Raw genomic sequence first — 20,594 nt, forward strand, 5'->3', positions numbered from 1 at the left:
TTGCCTACAGAACAAGTCATTGCACTTCAAAAATAATTCATTACAGGAAGTGCTTTGGGGTGACAAGATGGTATATAGTGCAAATATATTATATTAAAACAAAAGGCAATGACAATAATTACAAATATCTGTGGGAACATTTGCTTCTATTACAAAGTAACATTTGAAGTTTTTTTTAAAAAAAGTGTTCCCAACTAACTATCGGCTTCCTGCTGGAGGCACAGGTAAGGAATTACCCAGTCACCCAATCTGTGGGATTTCCAACAAAGTTGGACACTATTGAAATGGCCAGAGATTCTTAGAGAAAATATAAACAACATCACAGAGTTCCTGAAATTATGCTGTGGGATATTATGTACTTCAGTGCATCACTGAGGGTGTGTTCCGTTGTTGGAGGATGCCATCTTTCGCATGAGATGTTAAACAGTGTTCCTGTTTGTCTGTTCAGATGGATATAAAAGATATCATAGCACTATTCAAAGAGTAGGGAGCTCTCCCTCTGGCCTGGCCAGCATTCCTCCCTCAACCAACACCACAACAAATTAACTAATCATTTATCTCATTGCTGTTAGTGGGATCTTGCTGTACATAAACTAATTGCCACACTTGCCTACATAATAACAGTGACTACACTTGAAAAGTAATTAATTGCTTGTAAAGTGCTGTGGGACTTCCTGAGGCTGGGAAAAGTGCTATATAAATGCAAGTTACTTTTTTTCCCCCAACGTTCAGGACGTTCGTCTGAAATTCCCCTCTACTATTTTAAGAGACATTAACCCATTTATTTGAAACAGGTTAATGCTTCGCCTAAAATAGAAGACGGGGAATTTCAGACGAATGTGTTAAGAGTTTGAGAGATTCAGGGCCACAGTGCCCTGGAGAAAGTAAACTATCATTTTGGAAAGTCAACCATCATCACTGCTTATCAAAGGACAGAGGATGTAAAAATAAAAAGACAAAGAGTGGGTGAGGTGGAAAGGTGAGAAAAGCAGAGTGAAAAACAGCAAAAATGGAGATATAGAATCAGAAAATAACACATAGGAAGGACAAGTAGAAAAAGAAAAAGTAGCAAGAAGCAAAGATCAAGAAGAGAGGCTAATGTGAAAGTGAACAGAAAGTTGCAAATGTTATAGAATCAGATATTTAGAAATAAAAGTAAGTACAAGAAAAGGATGGAAACAATTTGTTAGTGCATTTGCACCTTTTTTATAGGTGAAAAACAGAACATAAAGGGAAACACTTAACTTTACAGGAGATAAATCATTTGATTTGATAACACTTTTTGAACTAGTCCAGAAGCCACACTATGGAGAGGGTCTACTTCATATCTGTGTCTGTACACAACATTATCCCCCCAACAAAACACTTCACCCAAATTATCCAATAGAAGATAACAAGATACATACCATTCAAACAGCAAGTAAACAGATATTCTGGTGGGGGAATGCAGAACAAGGGGAGCACAATTTTAAAATTAGAGCTAGGCCACTTAGGAGTGAAATCAGGAAGAATTTTTTCCCACACAAAGAGCAGTGGAAATCTGGAACACCCAACCCCCTACCCCACCCCACCCCCGCTTCCTAGCTACAGGCTACTATATCCTGGGACAGATGAACCAGACAGCAAATTTGGCAATAGATTCTGTCCCCTGCTATTGGCAGATAAATGATAATGGATCAAAGGTCACAGTACGGTGAAGTTAGCTACATAACAGGTGTCAAACCATCAAACGAAACGGTCAGATTTTGAACTGGTATTTAGAGGATGCTTTAGCTTTCTACAAATGAAATTCACGAGGTCCCTCATGGCTTAGTGGTTAAATGACCTCCAAGGCACGGTATTCAGCCTAGCTTCAAGTCCTGGTCTGTGCTGAGTTAGCGGATCTTACCCCAGGCATAAAGCCAGAGAATCTGTCTCTTTAATAAAGGCACGGGATCTCAAAAAAAGTTTTAACTGTTATATCACAAACACTTTACTTGTAAAAACACTCGTGGAAAGTCATTCAGTACAGACTCAAGAAGTTCCAATCCAAAAGTTCGGGTCATTTCCGTCATTCCAACCAACCAGTACGGAGCATCTGCATTTACCAACTGGCATAAGTCCTGGAAAATTAAATAAATTAGATAGATGATGTCAAAGGAGAGCTCCTGCAATAACATAACCTCAGAATAAAACCACATTAACAATGATAATAGAGATTCATCATTGAAGAATTAACAGTTTTTTTCCTGTCTAATTTGGTTAATGTGAATATTTTTATTTAAAGATGCCAGTGATATCAATGACCTTTGAATGGAGAGTGCCAGTGACCTCTGAGGTAACTGGATTGGAAGGGTTACTGAGCTGAATTAACATAAACAACTGAAAATGAAGCATCATCGAAGCACTCTAGGTAAAGTCTTTACCTCCTCAGATGTTGATTCAGCTCCCTCACAGTGTCAGGCTCAATATCTCCTTCAAGTCAGTTTCTTCAATGAGGCTGCTGGCACAATCCATTTAAACGCAGATATTTTTAAAAAGTAAAATACAAAAAGGAGGATAAAACCAAAAGAGGATACCGAAGTTAATCAGAATTCTACGCAACTGACTTTAAAAAGGACCAAACCTGATGAAACTCACTGGCTGATTTAACAATACAAAATACTCTGCAAGGAGTAACTACCTGGAAGAGCATGTATGCATCTTTTGCACATGGTCTCAGTGTGCTGATTGTTCTTCTGTTGCTATTTCCTTGGACTACAGCAGGCTGCCCTTCACCGTCTAAAATAAACAAAGCTGAAGTCAAAACACTTCACTGAGATGTGGGTTTTCGGTATTTAATAGATTCATTCCTCCCCCCCACCAAGGAATTTACATCTGCTCAATGTCTAAGAATTCATTCAATATGGTTTTCAGGGAAATAAGTCATTGATTTTTGTGTTTTTAAGTCAGACTTGCTGTAATTAAATTTTATATTTACTGAAGAAATAATTGTTAGGACAGCAAGGAGGTGGACTATATGGACCCACAATCTTCTCCAGCATTGAGATTTTCTATGTTTCTAAATAACAGACAAAGTATTGGTATAATTTCCATAGATTAAAAAAAAAGTGGTCTGGTAATGGCTTAGTGGGTAAATGCATCATGTGTTATGTTACTGAACCATACATACCAGAAAAGTCCTAGGTTCAGTCCCTGGTACGTATGAAGTCAAGTGATGTCAGCTGAAATAATTGCGACGACAGCACAACTGGCATCAGTGTTCCCAAGCCAGGGAGGGAAGACTCAGCCAGGGATCCTTGTTCCCAATTGTTAATCAGCAACTCACGTTGAGAAGTATATGTGGATATCAGGTGAGAACATGATCGGGCTGGGCTGTGACAGCCCCTATGGTAAAGTAGCTTGCTGACACCAAGGCCTAGGCTTTCCCCCTCCCTGCCCACTTTTCGGCACATCTGGGCATCATGGGCAGAGGCAGCAAGCTGTTAGGTGGGGGCATGTACTCCAATTTCATTCACATATTTGTGCATCTCCACTCCATTTCCAAGGCCAGCCCTACTGGCAAAAAATGTGACCACCCATATAAGGTTGGCATATGTAAACAGTATGCACGTATAGGAAATACAGCCTCTACTATATTTTTTAGATTTGCATATAAGGGTTAATGCAAGGGTCACCTGTTTGGTCAAGGCTTCCAACGTTCAACGGTTGATGGAGGGGGTAGAAAATTGGCAGCCATGGCCTGTTCAAGCTCTCTGGGTACGCTGACTTGCACAGGCCCCATGAGTAATGTAGGATCCTGTAACAAAACACTGTCCCTTTTCTCTGGTAGCTCGGAGGTTGCTGGACTCCTCAGTCATCGGTAGCATCCCCAACCTCAGACACCTGCTGCATCAAAGCTCTGCTCTCTTTTCAGTGGGACTCATGTCGTTAGTAAGACAATGAGTATCCAGACTGGCAAGTCAGCTAAGGTTAACATGCATCTCCATGGAGGGCAGAAGTGCTGCACCCCAGTCAACCGGGAGAAGCGGGGGATCCAGAAAACCTAGTCCTCACTGTCTAAGCTCAATGCATTAAGAATGGACAATGGATGGGATACTGAAGAGCTGCTGGCACCCAGAGAACATTATATCAGCACGAGTCACCATCTTCAGTAGCAGAGGAGAAAATGTAACAACACTTTTAAAAAAAAAATAGAAGATTATCCCTGGGAAAGTATCGCCACCAAGATCTTTTGGAAAAGATACATATTTGATTTTAGAAATAAAGTCAACTTTGAAAATCACAGCATTAATGTTATGCTTTTTGCCTATTGAACACAGCTCTGAAAACAAAAGGAATATCGTTTAACCATTTCAAGGGAGGCCGGATAGCCTATGTTTGGAAACCCAGCTCTTCACTTCTACAAACTGAGCAATTTCAGACCAGGTAGAGCACACATTAGACCATCATAGAAGAAAATGGCTCAAATACAAACCCTACCATATCCGTATAGTAAGTTGGAGATAAATCTTATGCAATTGTGTTTGCCCCCAAAAGATTGCAATGTTATTCTGTTGCTCCAGCCACTTGCACTAAATGTTCCAGTGGGCGTTGGTTAGCACATATTATATAAACTGTAAAAGTCTAAGTCATAAACAAAATTAAACTGAACATGACATCGCATAGGAGAGAAAAATGGAGTGCAGCTTATCTAGCTTTCCATGTTATTTAGATCAATCTTCAGGACCTACACAGATTCTAGAGCAAAAGGAGCAAATGAAATAATTGGAAATCTTGATCTTCATTAAATGAGAATTCAACCAGAACACGCTATTACCGAACTGTTAAATGTCTAGGTCAAAATTTCCAATGATACTAATTTTTAAATCAGGGGCAAGTCCTAATCACTGGTACTATAAGGAAAACCTCTTAAAAAAAAAATGAAACATAATTACAACCCCCCAATGAGCTGACATGTACATTTTCCAAACAACTCAAGTAATGGAAGTTTATAAATTATTCAGAATTAATTACTAATTAATTTAAAATCAAGCTAAAATCGATCTACTAAATATAATCTAGACCTTAAGCATTTCTATTAGTTCTTGAATTAAATTAATACTAATAAATCAATAAAAACTAGAAATGACCGAGCAGGCTGTGTGTCAGGACTGTGGCATGTGGGAGTCTCTGAACAGTGAGACTGTCCTGGATTGCCATATCTGCAGTAAATGTCTCTGGCTCGAGTCACTGCAGCTCAGAGTCCTTGAGCTAGAGTGCGAGTTAGAGCCACTCCGACACATAGCTCAGCAGGGTAAGAGGAGCCCAAGGGAGGTAGAGAAAGAGGTCCCACAGACACTGGTCCTATCCAACGGTACAACGTACTTTCCACCTGTGAGGATAAGGGAGGACAGCCAGAATGCTAACCATGGCACCGTGGAGTAAGAGGCAGTCCAGGGTGAGGGGTGGAAGAGAGAGGTGTAGGAGGAGATGGATAGAAAGGTTGTGGTCATAGGGAATTCTATAAAATAAGATAGCATGCTCTGCAGTCGCGACCGAGTGTCCAGAAGGGTATGTTGCCCACCTGGTACAAGGGTAAAGGATGTCTCTGAGCAACTGGAGGGGAACTTGGAAAGGGAGGGCGAAGATCTAATTGTCGTGGTCCATGTTGGAACCAATGACATAGCAGGACTTCCTCCCTTTTGTTCCCTAAGAGAATATCACAAGTTAGGAACTAAATTAAAAAGCAGGATCTCACAGGTGATAATCTCAGGATTACTACATGAGCCTTGTGCTAATTGGCATAGAGATAAACAGATCAGGAAGGTAAATGTGTGGCTGAAAGACTGGGGTGGGAAGGAGGGGTTCCATTTCATGGGACACTGGCAGCAGTACTGGGAGAGGAAGGAGCTGTACCGTTGCGACAGGCTTCACCTGAATCGGAATGGGACCAGGGTTCTAGCGGAAAGGATAAATAGGACTTTAAACTAGTAAGACGGACGGGGGGGGAGGGGGGGGCGGAAGAGGGATCTGGGGAAGATAACATAAGTCTGAAGAAAAAAGAAATTTGAAAATTTGTGGACACCAAATGGGGGGGGGGTGGGGAGATGTAGTTAATACAAAGGAAGAATGCATCAAAATGAAAGAGGACATTAATAAACTTGCAGAATGGGCATGTAATTGGCAAATGAATTTCAATATTGTTAAGTGTGAGGTGGTGAATAAGGAGGCCACATGCTCCTTGGAAAATAAGTGTCTAAATGGGGTAGAGGAGCAGAAGGATCTGGAGGTTGGGGGGGTGGGGTGGTGTACAGATACACAAATCACTAAAAATAGCGACGCAGGTTAATAAGGCCAAAAAAAGGCAAATCAAGCACTAGGGTTCATTTCTACAGGGATAGGATTGAAAAACGAAGAAGTTACGTTAAGCTTGTATAGAATCTTGGTTAGACCACACTTGGAGTATTGTGTACAGTTCTGGTCTCCATATTATAGAAAGGATATAGAGGCATTGGAGAGGGTGCAAAGAAGATTCACAAGGATGATACCAGAACTGAGAGGATACCCTTATCATGAAAGGTTGAACAGGCTGGGGCTCTTTTCTCTCAAAAAGAGAAGGCTGAGGGGTGACCTGATAGGAGGTCTTTAAGATAATGATAGGGTAGACATAGAGAAAATGTTTCCACTTGTGGCGGAGACCAAAACAAGAGGTCATAAATATAAGATAGTCACTAATAAATCCAAAAGGGAATTCAGGAGAAACTTCATTACCCAAAGAGTGGTAAGAATGTGGAACTTGCTACCACAAGGCGTAGTCGAGGCAAATGCATTTAAGGGGAAGCTAGATAAGCACATGAGGGAGAAAGGAATAGAAAGATATCCTGATAGAGTTACATGAAGTCGGGAGGGAGGAGGCTCGTGTGGAGCATAAATGCAGACATAGACCAGTTGGGCTGAATGGCCTGTTTCTGTGTTGTAGTTTCGATGTACTTTTCAATATCATTTACTGCAGAAAAACACAACAAAGGATAAAAGAATCAATGTGAGATGCAGGGACAAATAGAGAAATTCAAGAAAAACTCAGCATACTCCCCAACGGTTTAAATATGAAGTACTTAACACCCAGTGTGTGCTGCAGTGTTAGATTTGAAACATGGCCTACTGATTACAAATATTCAACAAAGGAACCCTAGGCAACAGACCTTTGACTGAAATAGATGGAGAAGTTGTGCATTCTACTGACATCAGGCAGAAAGATCCTCATGGAGTAGGTCTCTTAGTCAGCGTGGAGTTCCACACAGTTAGTGTGTGTAGACACAGATCGGGAGCAGGCAATTTTTAAACCTCTCCCTGCTGGGTTTTGCTGTGCATTAGGATATATTTATTTTTCAAGTTAGGTAAAGTCTTTTGAAAGAGATGGGGGAAAAAAGAAAAACAATGTGTAAATATAAACAAATAAAAGTGTCTTTAATAAAGTGACTTTAATAATCCAATCCAGGTTTTGGCCATTTGGGGAAAAAAAAGGATTTCCTCCTCTTTCACAATTCTCCTCTCCCAAATGTGAAAACGTAACTAGGCTTGATAGGAAGCCATTTTTCTGAAATTAATCTCAAACAGCTACAAGCAGCTCCACTCAGAAGCAATTTATATCCACATAACAATTTTCTCCTTATTTTCTATTGAGTAATGATAAATAACCATTTGTCTTCATTACTGCAAGGGGTCTCTCAGCGATGCATGCTTGGCTCAGTTTTATTTGCTGATGGCATCACCCTCTACAAAGAGGTTAATTCCTCAACTAAAAGGCGACAATCAAAAGAATTGGATAGTGCCCAAAAAATACCTTCAGTGCTCAGACAATCAAATCAATAACTTGGCAAGAAAGACTTCTCCAAGGTCTCTTTCATTTACATTCTTGGCATTGTAATCACATTTAAGCCATGATGGGAGAAACAAGCAGAGAAGCTCATTGGTAAATCTGGACAATAGTGGAAATGGTCGAGAAAGCCTGGCCCTACTTTTCACCAACAATTTCAGTGTGCCCCCATTACAAAAAGGAAGAGTTATTAGTTAGCTATAATTTGAAATCCTAACCAATTTGGAACTCTGACAGCACATGTTAAAGTGTTAGTTACAGATTTAGTTTTACATTGCAGTTCCACAGCTCATGAATTCTGGTCACATTCAAAATCGTGCTACATAACTGATCACCAGCCAATGCAAGTACGTTTCAGAATTCTGATTGGCTGTTCAAGATGTTACATCTGTTTACGAGCCCCAATGGGAGAGCTAAGCAGCAAATTTCTCCTATGGTAACATGGTACATGTCAGTTGTACAAAAACGTTGGTAGACACAGTACATTGGTAAAGGACCGCAATTAAATAAATACTCCAAGCAACTGTGTTTCCCTGCCTTCCCTTGGAATCAATGTTTCTTAAAGTCAAAAATTGTGCTTGATTGCAGGAGAACAGTATACTCATACTATTTGTGCTCAGTGCTGAAGATATGGAATGCAGGATTCAATGGCTAGCACTGTGTCTTTTCTGGGCATGGTAACTTCCCAAACTTCACCCCATTTATATGAAGATTGGCTAGTTGAGGGTATAAAATTTAATTAACTTCTGCATGTAAGGTTTGAATTAAATTTTGGGCCTTAGGAATTTCTAGATATTAAGGAGACTCTCAAGTTTTTGCAAACCTTCTTCTCTGGAGTACCTTGAATGATTAAACACAAGGAAGACTAAAACTTAAGGTTAATGTGAGCAATGTTAAATAAGGTACAACTGCTAGTGAATAAATGTTAAGTGAAAAAAGCTCTACCGATACTCCACCAGAAGATTACACTTGCCATGCATCTTTCCCGACAGTATGCTGCAACTTGTAATTCACACATTTATCTATATTTTGACTTTGTATACTGTGATCAATAACTTTGGAATTGTTCAACTTAATTCTAACAGTGAGGTTAAATTTCCTTTTCATGGCCTGTGCTGTTTGTAGTTTACCAGCAACGTCCTTGGAGACATACGACCAACCAACAGCATCCATTTTATATGTAGGAAATATGTGGCAACCATTTTGTAATCATCCAACAGGAGTGCACAGTCCTGCTGATTCAGATGTTCACCATTTCCATTCTCGTATCTAATTTGAGTATTTTTCATGCAAGAAACCTTGCGCTGCAAAGCCCAAATACATGGTGCGTGTATTTATAATGTATAAATACTTCAACTCACCTTTATGTTGTTCATCTTCAGCATCCATTCGTTCAAAGACAACTGTAACCACTTGCCGCACGGTAGCTGCTGCTGTGTTATTGGTGATGTTGTCTTTGGTAAAGTGTAGCCGAAAGCAGAGTACAATTGCCTGAAAGAAATTGGAAAAAGAAGCTTTTGAGTGTACAGAGGAAAAGTTAATCTGATCTGTACCAAATATATAAAAATTATTACATTAAATAGTGACATTACTGGCAGACAATCAAAAGATTTGATATTCAAATTTCAACATAGGTGGCATTTAAGAATGCTCATTATTGCAGGAATTCTCAAAATACTATTTAAAATCAGGAATTTATAGAAGATAATTTTTGCTGATGGTGAATGACAGAAAATTTATTTGTAAAGTTTAAAAGGGCATTCTGTATCTGAAGACTGCTCGCGTGTTAACTTGTCTTATTTACAACAAACAAAAAATTGCGAACAAGTTTCTACTGGCTAATGTTTAGGTGAGTGGACTTACTAAGAGGCTTATGTATTGAAAGGATAAATGGAAACTAGATTAGGTTTAAAAAAAAACATTAAAAAGAACCAGCAAACCCAAAATACTTATGGACTGAGCAATTATAATTGACAGTTCAGAGCCACTGGATTAAAAAGGGAAGACCACAAATGCTAGAAATCTGAAAAATAAACAGAAAATGCAAGAAATGTACCGATGAGTCAGTATCTGAAAGAGAAAGATGCATCAAGTATGACCCTTCATCAGAACACCTAAAGTGTCATGGTAGCTTTCTTTTTTCAGACGATGACTGATTTCTTGTGTGTACTTCTTCAGCTTTCATTTTGGCAAGTTTACAGAAGTGGGCAGGCAGAGCTACATTTGCTATTAAAATTATTAATGAGCAGGTTTATTGGACAGCATAGACTGGGGAGGAAGAGAAGATGGAAATCAACTTCCAACAAATTTAATTGGTCCAATAGCAGATAGAGGACAATGAATAATGAAAAATTCCCAAACACTCCACAGAGAAAACATGTGTATAGAGAGGATTATGAAGATCGCTCAAAATGTAGTCAAAATTACTGCAGAAGGAATACATTATATGCAAACACACAGAATAAACAAAAGTGTTCATTTAATTAAAACGTAATGACAGTGTAAATTTAACACATTAGAAGCTTAAATCCATATATACCAATGATGTCAGTTTATTTAAAATCTAATGATATCTTTATCTCTGGCCTTTTTAGGGGTATATAATATATGCAGCCTTCAGCTCATTCAATTCGTAAAAAATGAGATTAGACACTAGCATTTCAGCTTTCAGATTTACGTTCAAATCTAGCTCCAAATAATGAGATGAAAGAGTGATCTGTCTGCTGGCTACAAGAGTCCTGTGTGCAGTGAACTTGTGGGCTTGGCCTACAGAACAAAAAGCTGTCCCTAACTTGCCATCCAGAGAGGCCAATGATTAGTGTGGGAAATGGAAAAAAGATGTCACACTGATGCAGGAGTTTGAAGCTGAGGAAGACTATTAGTGTGTAGAGTAGAAGAAGCTTTAGATTACACTATACCTGACCTGGGAGTGCTTGATGCTGACACCAGGTGCCTGAAATGGGAACAGTTCCATTCCCCAGCACCAACATCCCTCACCTTGATGACAACACAAATATTATTAATAAAAATTTAATGAAAGGAACTAATATTGCAAATGCGCCCCTATTCTAATTTAGTGACAAGCCAGTAACATTTTTCAAGCTACTGTTTTAGTCTGAACTTTCATTAACACACATTCCAGTGCCATAAGCTCCTTGTAAGCTTTCAAGGGATGAGAAAAGGAAATTATTTGTCAAGTATGGTTAAAACCCACAATGACTTTTGAAGTTACAACATCTTTTCCTACAAACTTGCAAGTAGTACCTACCATTTTCAAAAGAACCCATGTGAAGAGAACAGACGTATGAATATGGTTCTAAGTCCGGTGAAGAGATCAACCAATGGCATCATGTAATGGTGTACTAATGCAGGAGACTGGGCATGTCTGTGGTTCATCAGTGACTTCCTGATCTCTGCCATGCTGCTTGGTGTGATGATTAGCAGAAACATAGTACTTCCCCAGGGGAAAAGATTTGAGACATTCTTGTGCATCTGGCTGGACCATATCAAGCACCGTCGGGCCTCACTCTTCTCTGCCAAAGTCGCCCACTACTCCAGGATCACCTTGGAAAGCAAAGATAACCCCCAACTTCTTTTGTCTACCACCAATTGTCTCCTGAAACCCCTCTCCTTTGTCCCCTCCACCCTCAACTCCACTAATGAGCAAGAAGCTCAGTGACTGTTTAGTCACTAAGATTGAGACTACCCGTTCAGCTGCATCTGTTGCGTCTCCCCATCCCTTTGCTCAACATGACAAAGCTTCCCCCTGCCCTAGCCCTGAACCAATGTCTTTCTCTAGTTTCTCTCCTACCTCCCCTCATGCCCTCTGCCAGCTTATCTTGCCCATGAGACCCACCTCCTGCTCCCTTGACCACATTCTCACCAAACTGCTTATCGTCCAACTTCCCTTCCTGACCCCCCCCCATCCTACCTGACATTGCAGATGGTTGCCCCCACTTCAGGTACTTTCCCCTTCCTTTCAAAACTACTATCACCTTCCTCAACAAAAAAATCTATCCTTGACCCCTCTGTCATTGCAAACTACTGCCCCATCTCCAACCTCCCTTTCCTCTCCAAAGTTTTTGAATGTGTTGTCGCCTCCCAAATCCATCTTTCCTGCAACTCCATGTTTACCCCAACCAGGGCTTCACCCCTGCCACAGCACTGAAGCAACCCTAATCAAAGTCACAAATTACATCCTCTGTGATTGCGTCCATGATGCATTTTTGCTTCTCGACCTCTGCAGCCTTTGACACAGTGACCACACAATCCTCCTCCAACGCCTCTCCCCCGTTGACTAGCTGAGCGGGACTGTCCTCTCCTGGTTCCACTCTTACCTATCCAATTGTAGCCAGAGCATCTCCAGCAATGGCTTCTTTTCTTATCGCCACAACATTACCCCAAGATCTATCCTTGGCCCCCTCTAATTCCTCATTTACAAGCTGCACCATGGCATCATCATCCAAAGACATGGAGTCAGCTTCCACATGTATGCTGAAAACACCGAGTTCTACCATCTCCACCAGCTCTCTTAATTCTTCCATTGCCTCTGTCTCTTCGGACTGCCTGTCCAACATCCAGTCTTGGATGAGCCACAATTTCCTCCAGTTAAACATTAAGACTGAAGCCATCCTCTTCAGCTCCCGCCACAACTACCCTTGTTACCGATTCCAACCACCTCCCTAGCCACTGTTCCACTTTGAACGAGACTGTTCCCAACCTTGGTCTCCTATTCAACCCCATTCCTATCCCTTCTCTGGCTCGGTGTTCATTTTTGTCTGATTACACCTCTGTGAAGTCCCTTGTTCTACTCTAAAGGCATTATATAAATGCAAGCTGTTGTTATCGCTTGGCATTTTGTTACAGAATACTTACCCCCTCAGACAGGGAATGATGCAAGGTGTTGGGGAAGGGAGAGAAACATAAGTGATGAGTAAAATCATCAAAAAAAACCTAGTACAGCACCTATATTAAGGTGAATATTAAGTTCTCTCAAGTACAGTAGTCAATATCATTTAAAAATTTCAATCCCCTTTCTTTCCCCCACCTCTATCAGGATGGGGCAGAAAACAAAAAGGAAATCATTTTATAAAAAATAGTAAACTTTCTATTAGTTAATTTCTCTTCCTTTTTCTTTGGCAGAGTTCCAATGAGCTGCAGCTACTGCTATAATTTTCTTTTGCAAATATTAGGTTGAGAATGTGGATAGAAAAGGCTATAACAAAGACAAATGAGATTATGGAGTTTATATTTGGAAGCAATGAATATAAAAGCAAGGAAGTTATGTAGAATTTGTATAAAACATTAGTTAGGCCTCAGTTGGACTACTGCATGCAATTCTGGGCACCCCATTTTTGGAAGGATAGTAGAGTCAACCAAAAGGGACAGCAAAGATTCACTAGAATGTTAGTAGGAATCAGAGATTAGTTATAAAAAAAGGCTTTAAAAATTGATTTTTTTCCCCCCTCCACTGTCACAGAGAAGGTTAAGGGGGGTGGGGGGATGTAAGGGAGATTTTCAAAATTCTGAAGGATTTTAAGAGGGTAAATAGTGAAAGATTGTTTCCATTGTTTGGCAAGTTGGTCATACACTCAGGTTTAACATGACTAGAGAAATAAAGGGCAAAGTTAGAAAAAAAATATTTGTGCAGAGGGATTAGAACATGGAATGCTTGATCACACAATTGGCTTCAGGCCAATGGGATATGACTCTCGTGCAGTATCAAATCAGAATTAAAGATGGCTCAGTTCATGGGCACTGTATAAACTTACACAGTTGTTTGGGAGTGTGGATGTTCCCACCTGTGGTCTGAAACATTTAGTGACAATCGTTGTATGAAAATAAGTACGTTGGCTGAGACAGTTTAGCTTGGAGCTAGAGCAAGCTAAAAAGGCATCACCTAGCTGGAACCATTTCTGTAGCTACCAGTCTCAGATTCTTAATGCGCTCTTAATCCCTTGAGGCAATGTTCTGCATGAATACTCCATGAATCCCAAAAGTTATATCATGAAATACAGAATTTCCACTCTTCACATCTCCACCCTGCCTGCTACATTCCATGCGAACATTTCCATCTTCTCCAGCAAGACAGGAACCATTGTATCCCATAGTAATCTCAGTCTACACCTACTCCTATAACCACCAGTCCCATTTTCAACAAGGTCCTTATTCAGCTCCTTTTTAGAAGGAGTTTATCCTGTAAGACTCAACTGCTTTTGCTGGTAGCCTATTCTATATATCAAGGAAAAATTTTCTTCACTTCCATTCCCAAATCTGTTTATTACAATAATATATCCTGCAGTAGGGGGGTTGAGGTTCCTACCTTAAATGATTTGCAGAAATAAAAAAAATATACTGCCTGCACAATGTCAACAGTCAAAAAATGTTAAATACCATTTGCATTTACACACAAAGGATGCAAAAACCACCATCACCTAACCCAGTTACAAATTGTTCATGAAAACTAGTAATCCCGTGTACCTACTTGACAAATACAGAATGGAGACAATCATATTAAAACAAATTTCTCAGGGTACAAATTTCTTGCTAAGTTTGATTAACTTGCATTCAAGTTTTCTTTTAAGAAAATATATGAATATTAGTCTGATCTTTAGAAATAATAAAAGAGAAGAAAAATAGAAGTACGTCAAAGAACTCGCCTACAGACTATTGGGGGAAAAATACATCTTAACACATATGAAAGTGTCGCTGATTTTGTGGCTTCATGGACATTCACCATTTTGGGTATTCTTCCCTTCATAACTGCTCTGGTGACAATGCAAAGTAGCCCAATCCTGGGGGAAAGATCTCTTGGGTAGTTTTTCCTTATTTTATCCCAATCTTCATAGAGTGGGGTGAATCGATCACATTTGTTTTTGCTGTTCGTTTACATTGCTTATAAGATTGATCCTCATGATTAATTTAGAATACCAACTTCACAAATAAATATCATAGCTGCTATATGATGTCAAACCAAAGAAAAAGGTAGCTCTGATTCTACAGCAGTAATGGCGAATCCATAGCACTGTCTAAAATGGCACACAATTATAGTCGTACACAGGAGAGTCGCTTCATCAGGGAACTAGTTGATTGAAATTATTACTATCCAAAGACAGCACAAGGTAACGTGGAACCTTTGCTGTCACTGGACATGATCTGATTGTCAGCAAAACAGAGTCCCCAGGACCTTGAGAATGTTTGCTTGGGTGATCAAGCGACACACCTAGTAGCAGAAATTTGCTTTACCCAGCACGTGTCATACCTGATAGATGATCTGTCAAATCAGAGAACATCTAAAACCAAAAGTACACAACCTTAGCCCTTGCAAGTGTCAACTGTATCTCACCATGCTGAGTCAATAACTTCCCAGGTGAGGATCACATGTGGAGTTATTTTCAGTTATGAACTGATGGGCACTGTCCCAAGTTCCACATACTTCAGCCTACAGTCGAGGCAAACGTGGGATCACGAGATCTTTGTCGCCAATCTGTCACTTCATGACACGCAAACTTAAAAAAGGATCATTGTTCCACAGCAGTTTTGGCAAGTGGTCGATCTTAAATGGCAAGTTGACACCAAAAAGCAGCAATAGGACTTTTACACTAACATAATGAGGAAAGAAACACTACAAACTTCCTCTTTGAAGCCCCCACGGGTATGCCGATTTCATTTCTGGTAATCCAGGAGATAATGGGAAAACAAAGAAGCTATATTGCAGGACACAAAACATTTGCTGGCGAAAAGGCACAACCTTTCCTTTTGTAAATATCACTGTGGCTTGTCATTTTCTGGGTCGAGAACTTCTCAAGTGAGGATCACATATGGAATTACTTTCACTTGTAAACTGGTGAACGTTTTCCAACTTCCACCTGCTTTTGCCTCCAGTTAAGGCAAATTCTTCTTCCTTCCTCTTCAAAAAAAAACCGCCCCAGTTTCAACACACTGGGTCTCACATACCAATATGGATATTGAAAAATTTGGCTCCCAAATTCAAGTTTTATCTCTAAATAAAATGCAGTATCTTAATAATTAAACCGTCATATAGTTGATCTTTGGAAATTAAGAGTTTCTTCGGTCAAACCTCTCAAGGAGAACTCAAATGAGTTGAATTGCAAAGGTTATAATCAAACATGATAACAAGGACAACTTACATTTATATAGCACCTTTAACATAGTGAAACGTCCTTAGACGCTTCACAGGAGCGTTATCAAACAAAATTTGACACCGAGCCACATAAGATGATATTAGGACAGGTGACTAAAAGCTTGGTCAAAGAGATAGGTTTTAAGGATCGACTTAAAGGAGGAGAGAGGCGGAGAGGTTTAGGGAGGGAATTCCAAAGCTTAGGGCCTAGACAGCTGAAGAATGATGGAGTGATTAAAATCAGGGATGCGCAAGAGGCAGAAGAATATGCTATGACTAAAGATATCAATGCACTGCACTTTAATATCAAACAATATCAAAGATTTTAGTTCCGGTGTATTTAGGTCTGATCACTTGATAATATTAAAAATGATTAAGCACTCTTCGGAGTGCTGCTGAAGTGTGTGTGATACTTTCTTTATAAGCCTTACCTTAGCAAGGGAATCATCGTGCACCACAGTGTTAGTCGTCAAAAGGACAAGGACCGTTTGAAGCAGCTTGAGTTCCTCCAGTCCGTTTTCCATCAACTGCCACAGCATGTTAATGATATTCCCAGCAGCACCCTGTCAAAACGTATACCAACCAGTGAGTAGCCGAATACAACTTTTCAGCAAAAGAATACGGTCAGAGATAAAATGGCTGTAAAAGGGTTCAAAATTGTATTAGAGAAGCTTTATAGCACCTTCTGTTTTGTACTTTTCACCTTTTCCATATTGTTCATAAAATGTGGAATATATAACTTACAAGAAATTATGACAATGTATAAAAAGAACAGTCTGCAAAATTTAGAATGTTAAAACTGGACCTCTATACTGGCAGAAATCTGTAATAGTGGATACAGCAGATAGACTGGTCAGTGAAATATTACAACACTGTTCAGGGATAAAAATTAAGAAATAAATGCTCCCCTTACTTAGATTATATAATTCGATGGCTGTGCTGCTTCTGGTATACCGTATGAGCTAACCTGCAGATCCATTCACAGACACACTTGAACCCACTGTCAGCCAGGGATGACATACGACCATCTGCTGGTGATTCCACCCACAAGCTGGGTTGGTTCAGGCTAGATTCTGCCCAAAGGGTTTGGGAACACATTTTGAGTGCACTAATGTATCTTCTGCAGTGTTGCAAGTAGGCTGAGGAAAAAGTTGAACTGTGTGTCTGGAAGGTTCAAGTATGGGGATGGCAAGTCTGGCCGGGGGGGGGGGGGGGGGGTCAGAGCTGAGGCTTGGAGTGAGGGGCTTGAGGTTTATGGTGGGTAGGTAGTGGGGCTTGGGGTTGGGGAGAAATTTTGTTTACAAAAGAAAGAAAAATAAGCCTGGGAGTGCAGCACATGGAGAGTATCTTCAGGTGCAGGCTTCTGAAATAAAGTCAAAGGCTTGCAGAAGCACAGATTATTACAGAACAGAAAGAGGCAATGCAGCCCAACATGACTGTGCTGGCTCTCTGAAAAAGGTACCCATTTAGTCTCATTCCCATGCCCTTTCCCCATGTCCTTTTAAAATTATCTTTTTCAAATATTTTTCAAAAGCTTTCCTTTCAGTCTGAGTCTGGATGGTGAGTGTCATGGTAGTTGTAACCTGAAGACTCTTTCTTTGCTCTGATTAGAATTTTTTTGTGGAATGTGTTTTGGAAGAAAGGATTTGATTACTCGATTGGCGAGTAACAAAAATTAGAAAAACAGAACTAAGAATCCAAAATCAGCAACATAAGAGGAAAAAAAGAGATTTAACTAACGATAGAGGAATACTGACGGATAGACATATATGTAAGAAATATTATAAAGACGAATTAGTCGCCCTCCCACCATTTAGTAATGTTATTCGCCTACCCTCAAAGTGTACACAGACGCCTATTATGTAACTGATGAGATTGAGGTTTGAAATGATGGCTGCTTCATTCCAATCCTCAGTATCCTCATCAGCTACATTACCTGGAGGCCAGGGATGCAAACATTTATCAAATGTCTACCTTGGTTGTGTTGCACAGAGGTAAACAGTTGACATTTTGGGGGGGGGGGGGGGGGACAGTAGAGTTTTTGTGAATGGATGAACTAAGATGAGCCTTCCTCATCCACAATTATCTTGTGATCTTGTAATGTTTGGTTGGAGATAAGTATGAGTGCAGTTGAGCACATGAAATTCTGAGGGATTCAGATAACATGCTCAAGTGGTGTGTATATACACATGCAGACACACACACACACACACACACACACACGTTTAGATCGATAGTGTTCCATCAGCAGCATCCTATTCCTGCATTTTGAGGGTGACAGACTATCAGATGTGTTCAAAAAACATGTTTGGGAGGGAGTGGGGGGGGGAGGAGAGGGAGACCAGAACTAGGGGCCATAAATATAAGATAGTCACTAATAAATCCAATAGGGAATTCAGAAGAAACTTGTTTATCCATGGAGTGGTAAGAATGCGGAACTCGCTACCACAAGGAGTAGTTGAGACGAATAGCATAGATGCATTTAAGGGGAAGCTAGATAAACACCTGAGGGAGAAAGGAATAGAAGGATATGCTCATAAGGTATGAAGTAGGGAAGGAGGAGGCTCATTTGAAGCATAAACACCAGTATGGACCTGTTGGGCCAAATGTTCTGTTTCTGTGCTGTAAATTATATGTAATGCTGTGGCCAGGAGAATGGTGGCAACACACTCCAAGCATTTTATAGTGAGTTGTGCCGCTCACCATGGTGCTCAGAAGGAAATCTGAAGGGTCCAGCTGTCTGAAGGATCAAGCTCATGCTTTCAGTTATCTAATTGCTATCTAGTGACTATCTTCCTTGTTTGGGGGGGTCGGGGGGGGGGGGGGGGGTGCAGGGGGTGGGAGGCAGTGCGGTGAAGGGCAAGATGGGATGTCTGAAATCACTCCTCTAAGGCAGGGTTGTTAATCCAAAAACGGAGTCAGGCTGGTTCACAGTACTCATTAGCCAGCCTGGCTTAATTTATGTGATCTGCAAGGGTAGAAGCCTTGGTCCGAACTAACTTGCACCCCTCTCTTTAATCCACGGTCCCCTCTCATACCCTTCGCTCTATAAGTGTGGGCAGTCCGTATCACTTGACTGGAAACAGCTTATGTGAAAGACTGAACAGGTTTCCACTTGTGGGGTACCCAAAACTAGGGGCTATAAATATAAGATAGTCATGAATAAATCCAATAAGGAATTCAGGAGAAACTTCTTCACTCAAGAGTGGAACTCACTATCGCATGGGAGTAGTTGAGGTGAATAGCATAGATGCATTTAAGGGGATACTAAATAAGTACAGGAGGAAGAAAAGAATTGAAGGATATGATGATAGGACGAGATGAAGTACGGTGGGAGGAGACTAGTGTGGAGCACAAACACCGACACCCACCAATGATGGGTTTCCGCTAGTCAGACACCCAAGCTGACCCAAAGAAATTTCAGCACTTCTTATTTTTAAATGCCATATAAACAAGTTGCCAAAGAGTTACCATAAAATGACTCTAGCCACCAAATGCAACAATAAACCAACAACCTCCATTTAAACATCAAATTATTTCTACAGTTGATTTTCTGCATACCTCAGAAACCACTTCATGAGACATGAGCCTCTGAATTGCTGACAAGCATAATTGGGTAATCTTGGGTTCCTTGGTTCCACATCCCATGAGTAGTGGCTGGATAACTTCAGAGCTGTTTTCTTTCAAGGCTGATAACAGAATCATTCAAAAAGAACGTCACTCAAAGAAGTTTGTAGTTATGAAGTTTATGAACATTAATTTAGAGTTGGATTGACTGTCCAGACTGTATTATAAATCCTAACTACATCAGTTACATTCGTTACAACTGAGTCAACAATTGCACTTCAACAGAAACACCTGTAATAAGCAGTAGCTCACTTTATTTACAACTTCTCAAATTCCATTTTAAATCTATACTGTGATGATGTGCTTATAGAAACTGTTCACGGGCTAAGATTCTAGCTGGTTTGTCCGAACACACCGGACTCTCCAGTGCCTCATTTATATATCAGAAGAACTAGTTCCATACCATTGCCTGCTTGCTTTCATAGAATCATTACAGCACAGAAGGAGGCCATTCGGCCCATCGAGCCTGTGCCGGCAATTTGTAACAGCAATCCAGTTAGTCCCATTCCCCGGCTCTTCCCCCCTGGAGCGCTGCAAATTTTTTCACTTCAAATACATTTATCCAATTTCTTTTGGAAAGCCACGACTCAATCTGCTTCCACCACCTTTTTCAGGCATTGCATTCCAGATCATAACTACTCGCTGTGTAAAAGTTTTTCCTCACGTCGCCTTTGGTTCTTTTGCCAATCACCTTAAATCTGTGTCTTCTGGTTCTCGACCCTTCCGCCATTGGGAACAGTTTCTCTTTAGTTACTTTATCTAAACGAGTCATGATTTTGATCACTTCTATCAAATCTCCTCTCAACCTACTCTGCTCTAAGAAGAACAACCCCTGATTCTCCAGGTAACTGAAGTCCCTCATCCCTGGAACCATTCTAGTAAATCTTTTCTGCACTCTCTCCAAGGCCTTCACATCCTTCCTAAATTGCAGTGCCCAGAATTGGACACAATACTCCAGTTGTGGCAGAACCAGTGTTTTATAAAGTT

At 40.4% G+C, this 20,594-nt stretch overlaps 1 protein-coding gene across 6 annotated transcripts in view; it reads right to left on the reverse strand.

The window, feature by feature from the left end:
* Positions 1-20,594, reverse strand: part of mon2 (MON2 homolog, regulator of endosome-to-Golgi trafficking) — a 135,276-nt gene that overhangs the window by 70,266 nt on the left and 44,416 nt on the right. For 4 of the 6 annotated variants that reach the window (XM_067999376.1, XM_067999374.1, XM_067999378.1 and 1 more), the window contains exons 3-7: positions 19,542-19,669; positions 16,412-16,543; positions 9,199-9,328; positions 2,663-2,775; positions 1,977-2,102 (exon numbers count right to left, since the gene is read on the reverse strand). In XM_067999376.1, coding sequence (XP_067855477.1) covers positions 1,977-2,102; positions 2,663-2,775; positions 9,199-9,328; positions 16,412-16,543; positions 19,542-19,669 — 629 coding nt within the window. The remainder of the gene's footprint in view (positions 1-1,976; positions 2,103-2,662; positions 2,776-9,198; positions 9,329-16,411; positions 16,544-19,541; positions 19,670-20,594) is intronic. The other 2 variants (XM_067999377.1, XM_067999375.1) reach the window with 1 other exon arrangement.

The sequence above is a fragment of the Heptranchias perlo genome, chromosome 18 (assembly GCF_035084215.1).
Source record: "Heptranchias perlo isolate sHepPer1 chromosome 18, sHepPer1.hap1, whole genome shotgun sequence".
NCBI classification, from domain to species: Eukaryota; Metazoa; Chordata; class Chondrichthyes; order Hexanchiformes; family Hexanchidae; genus Heptranchias; species Heptranchias perlo.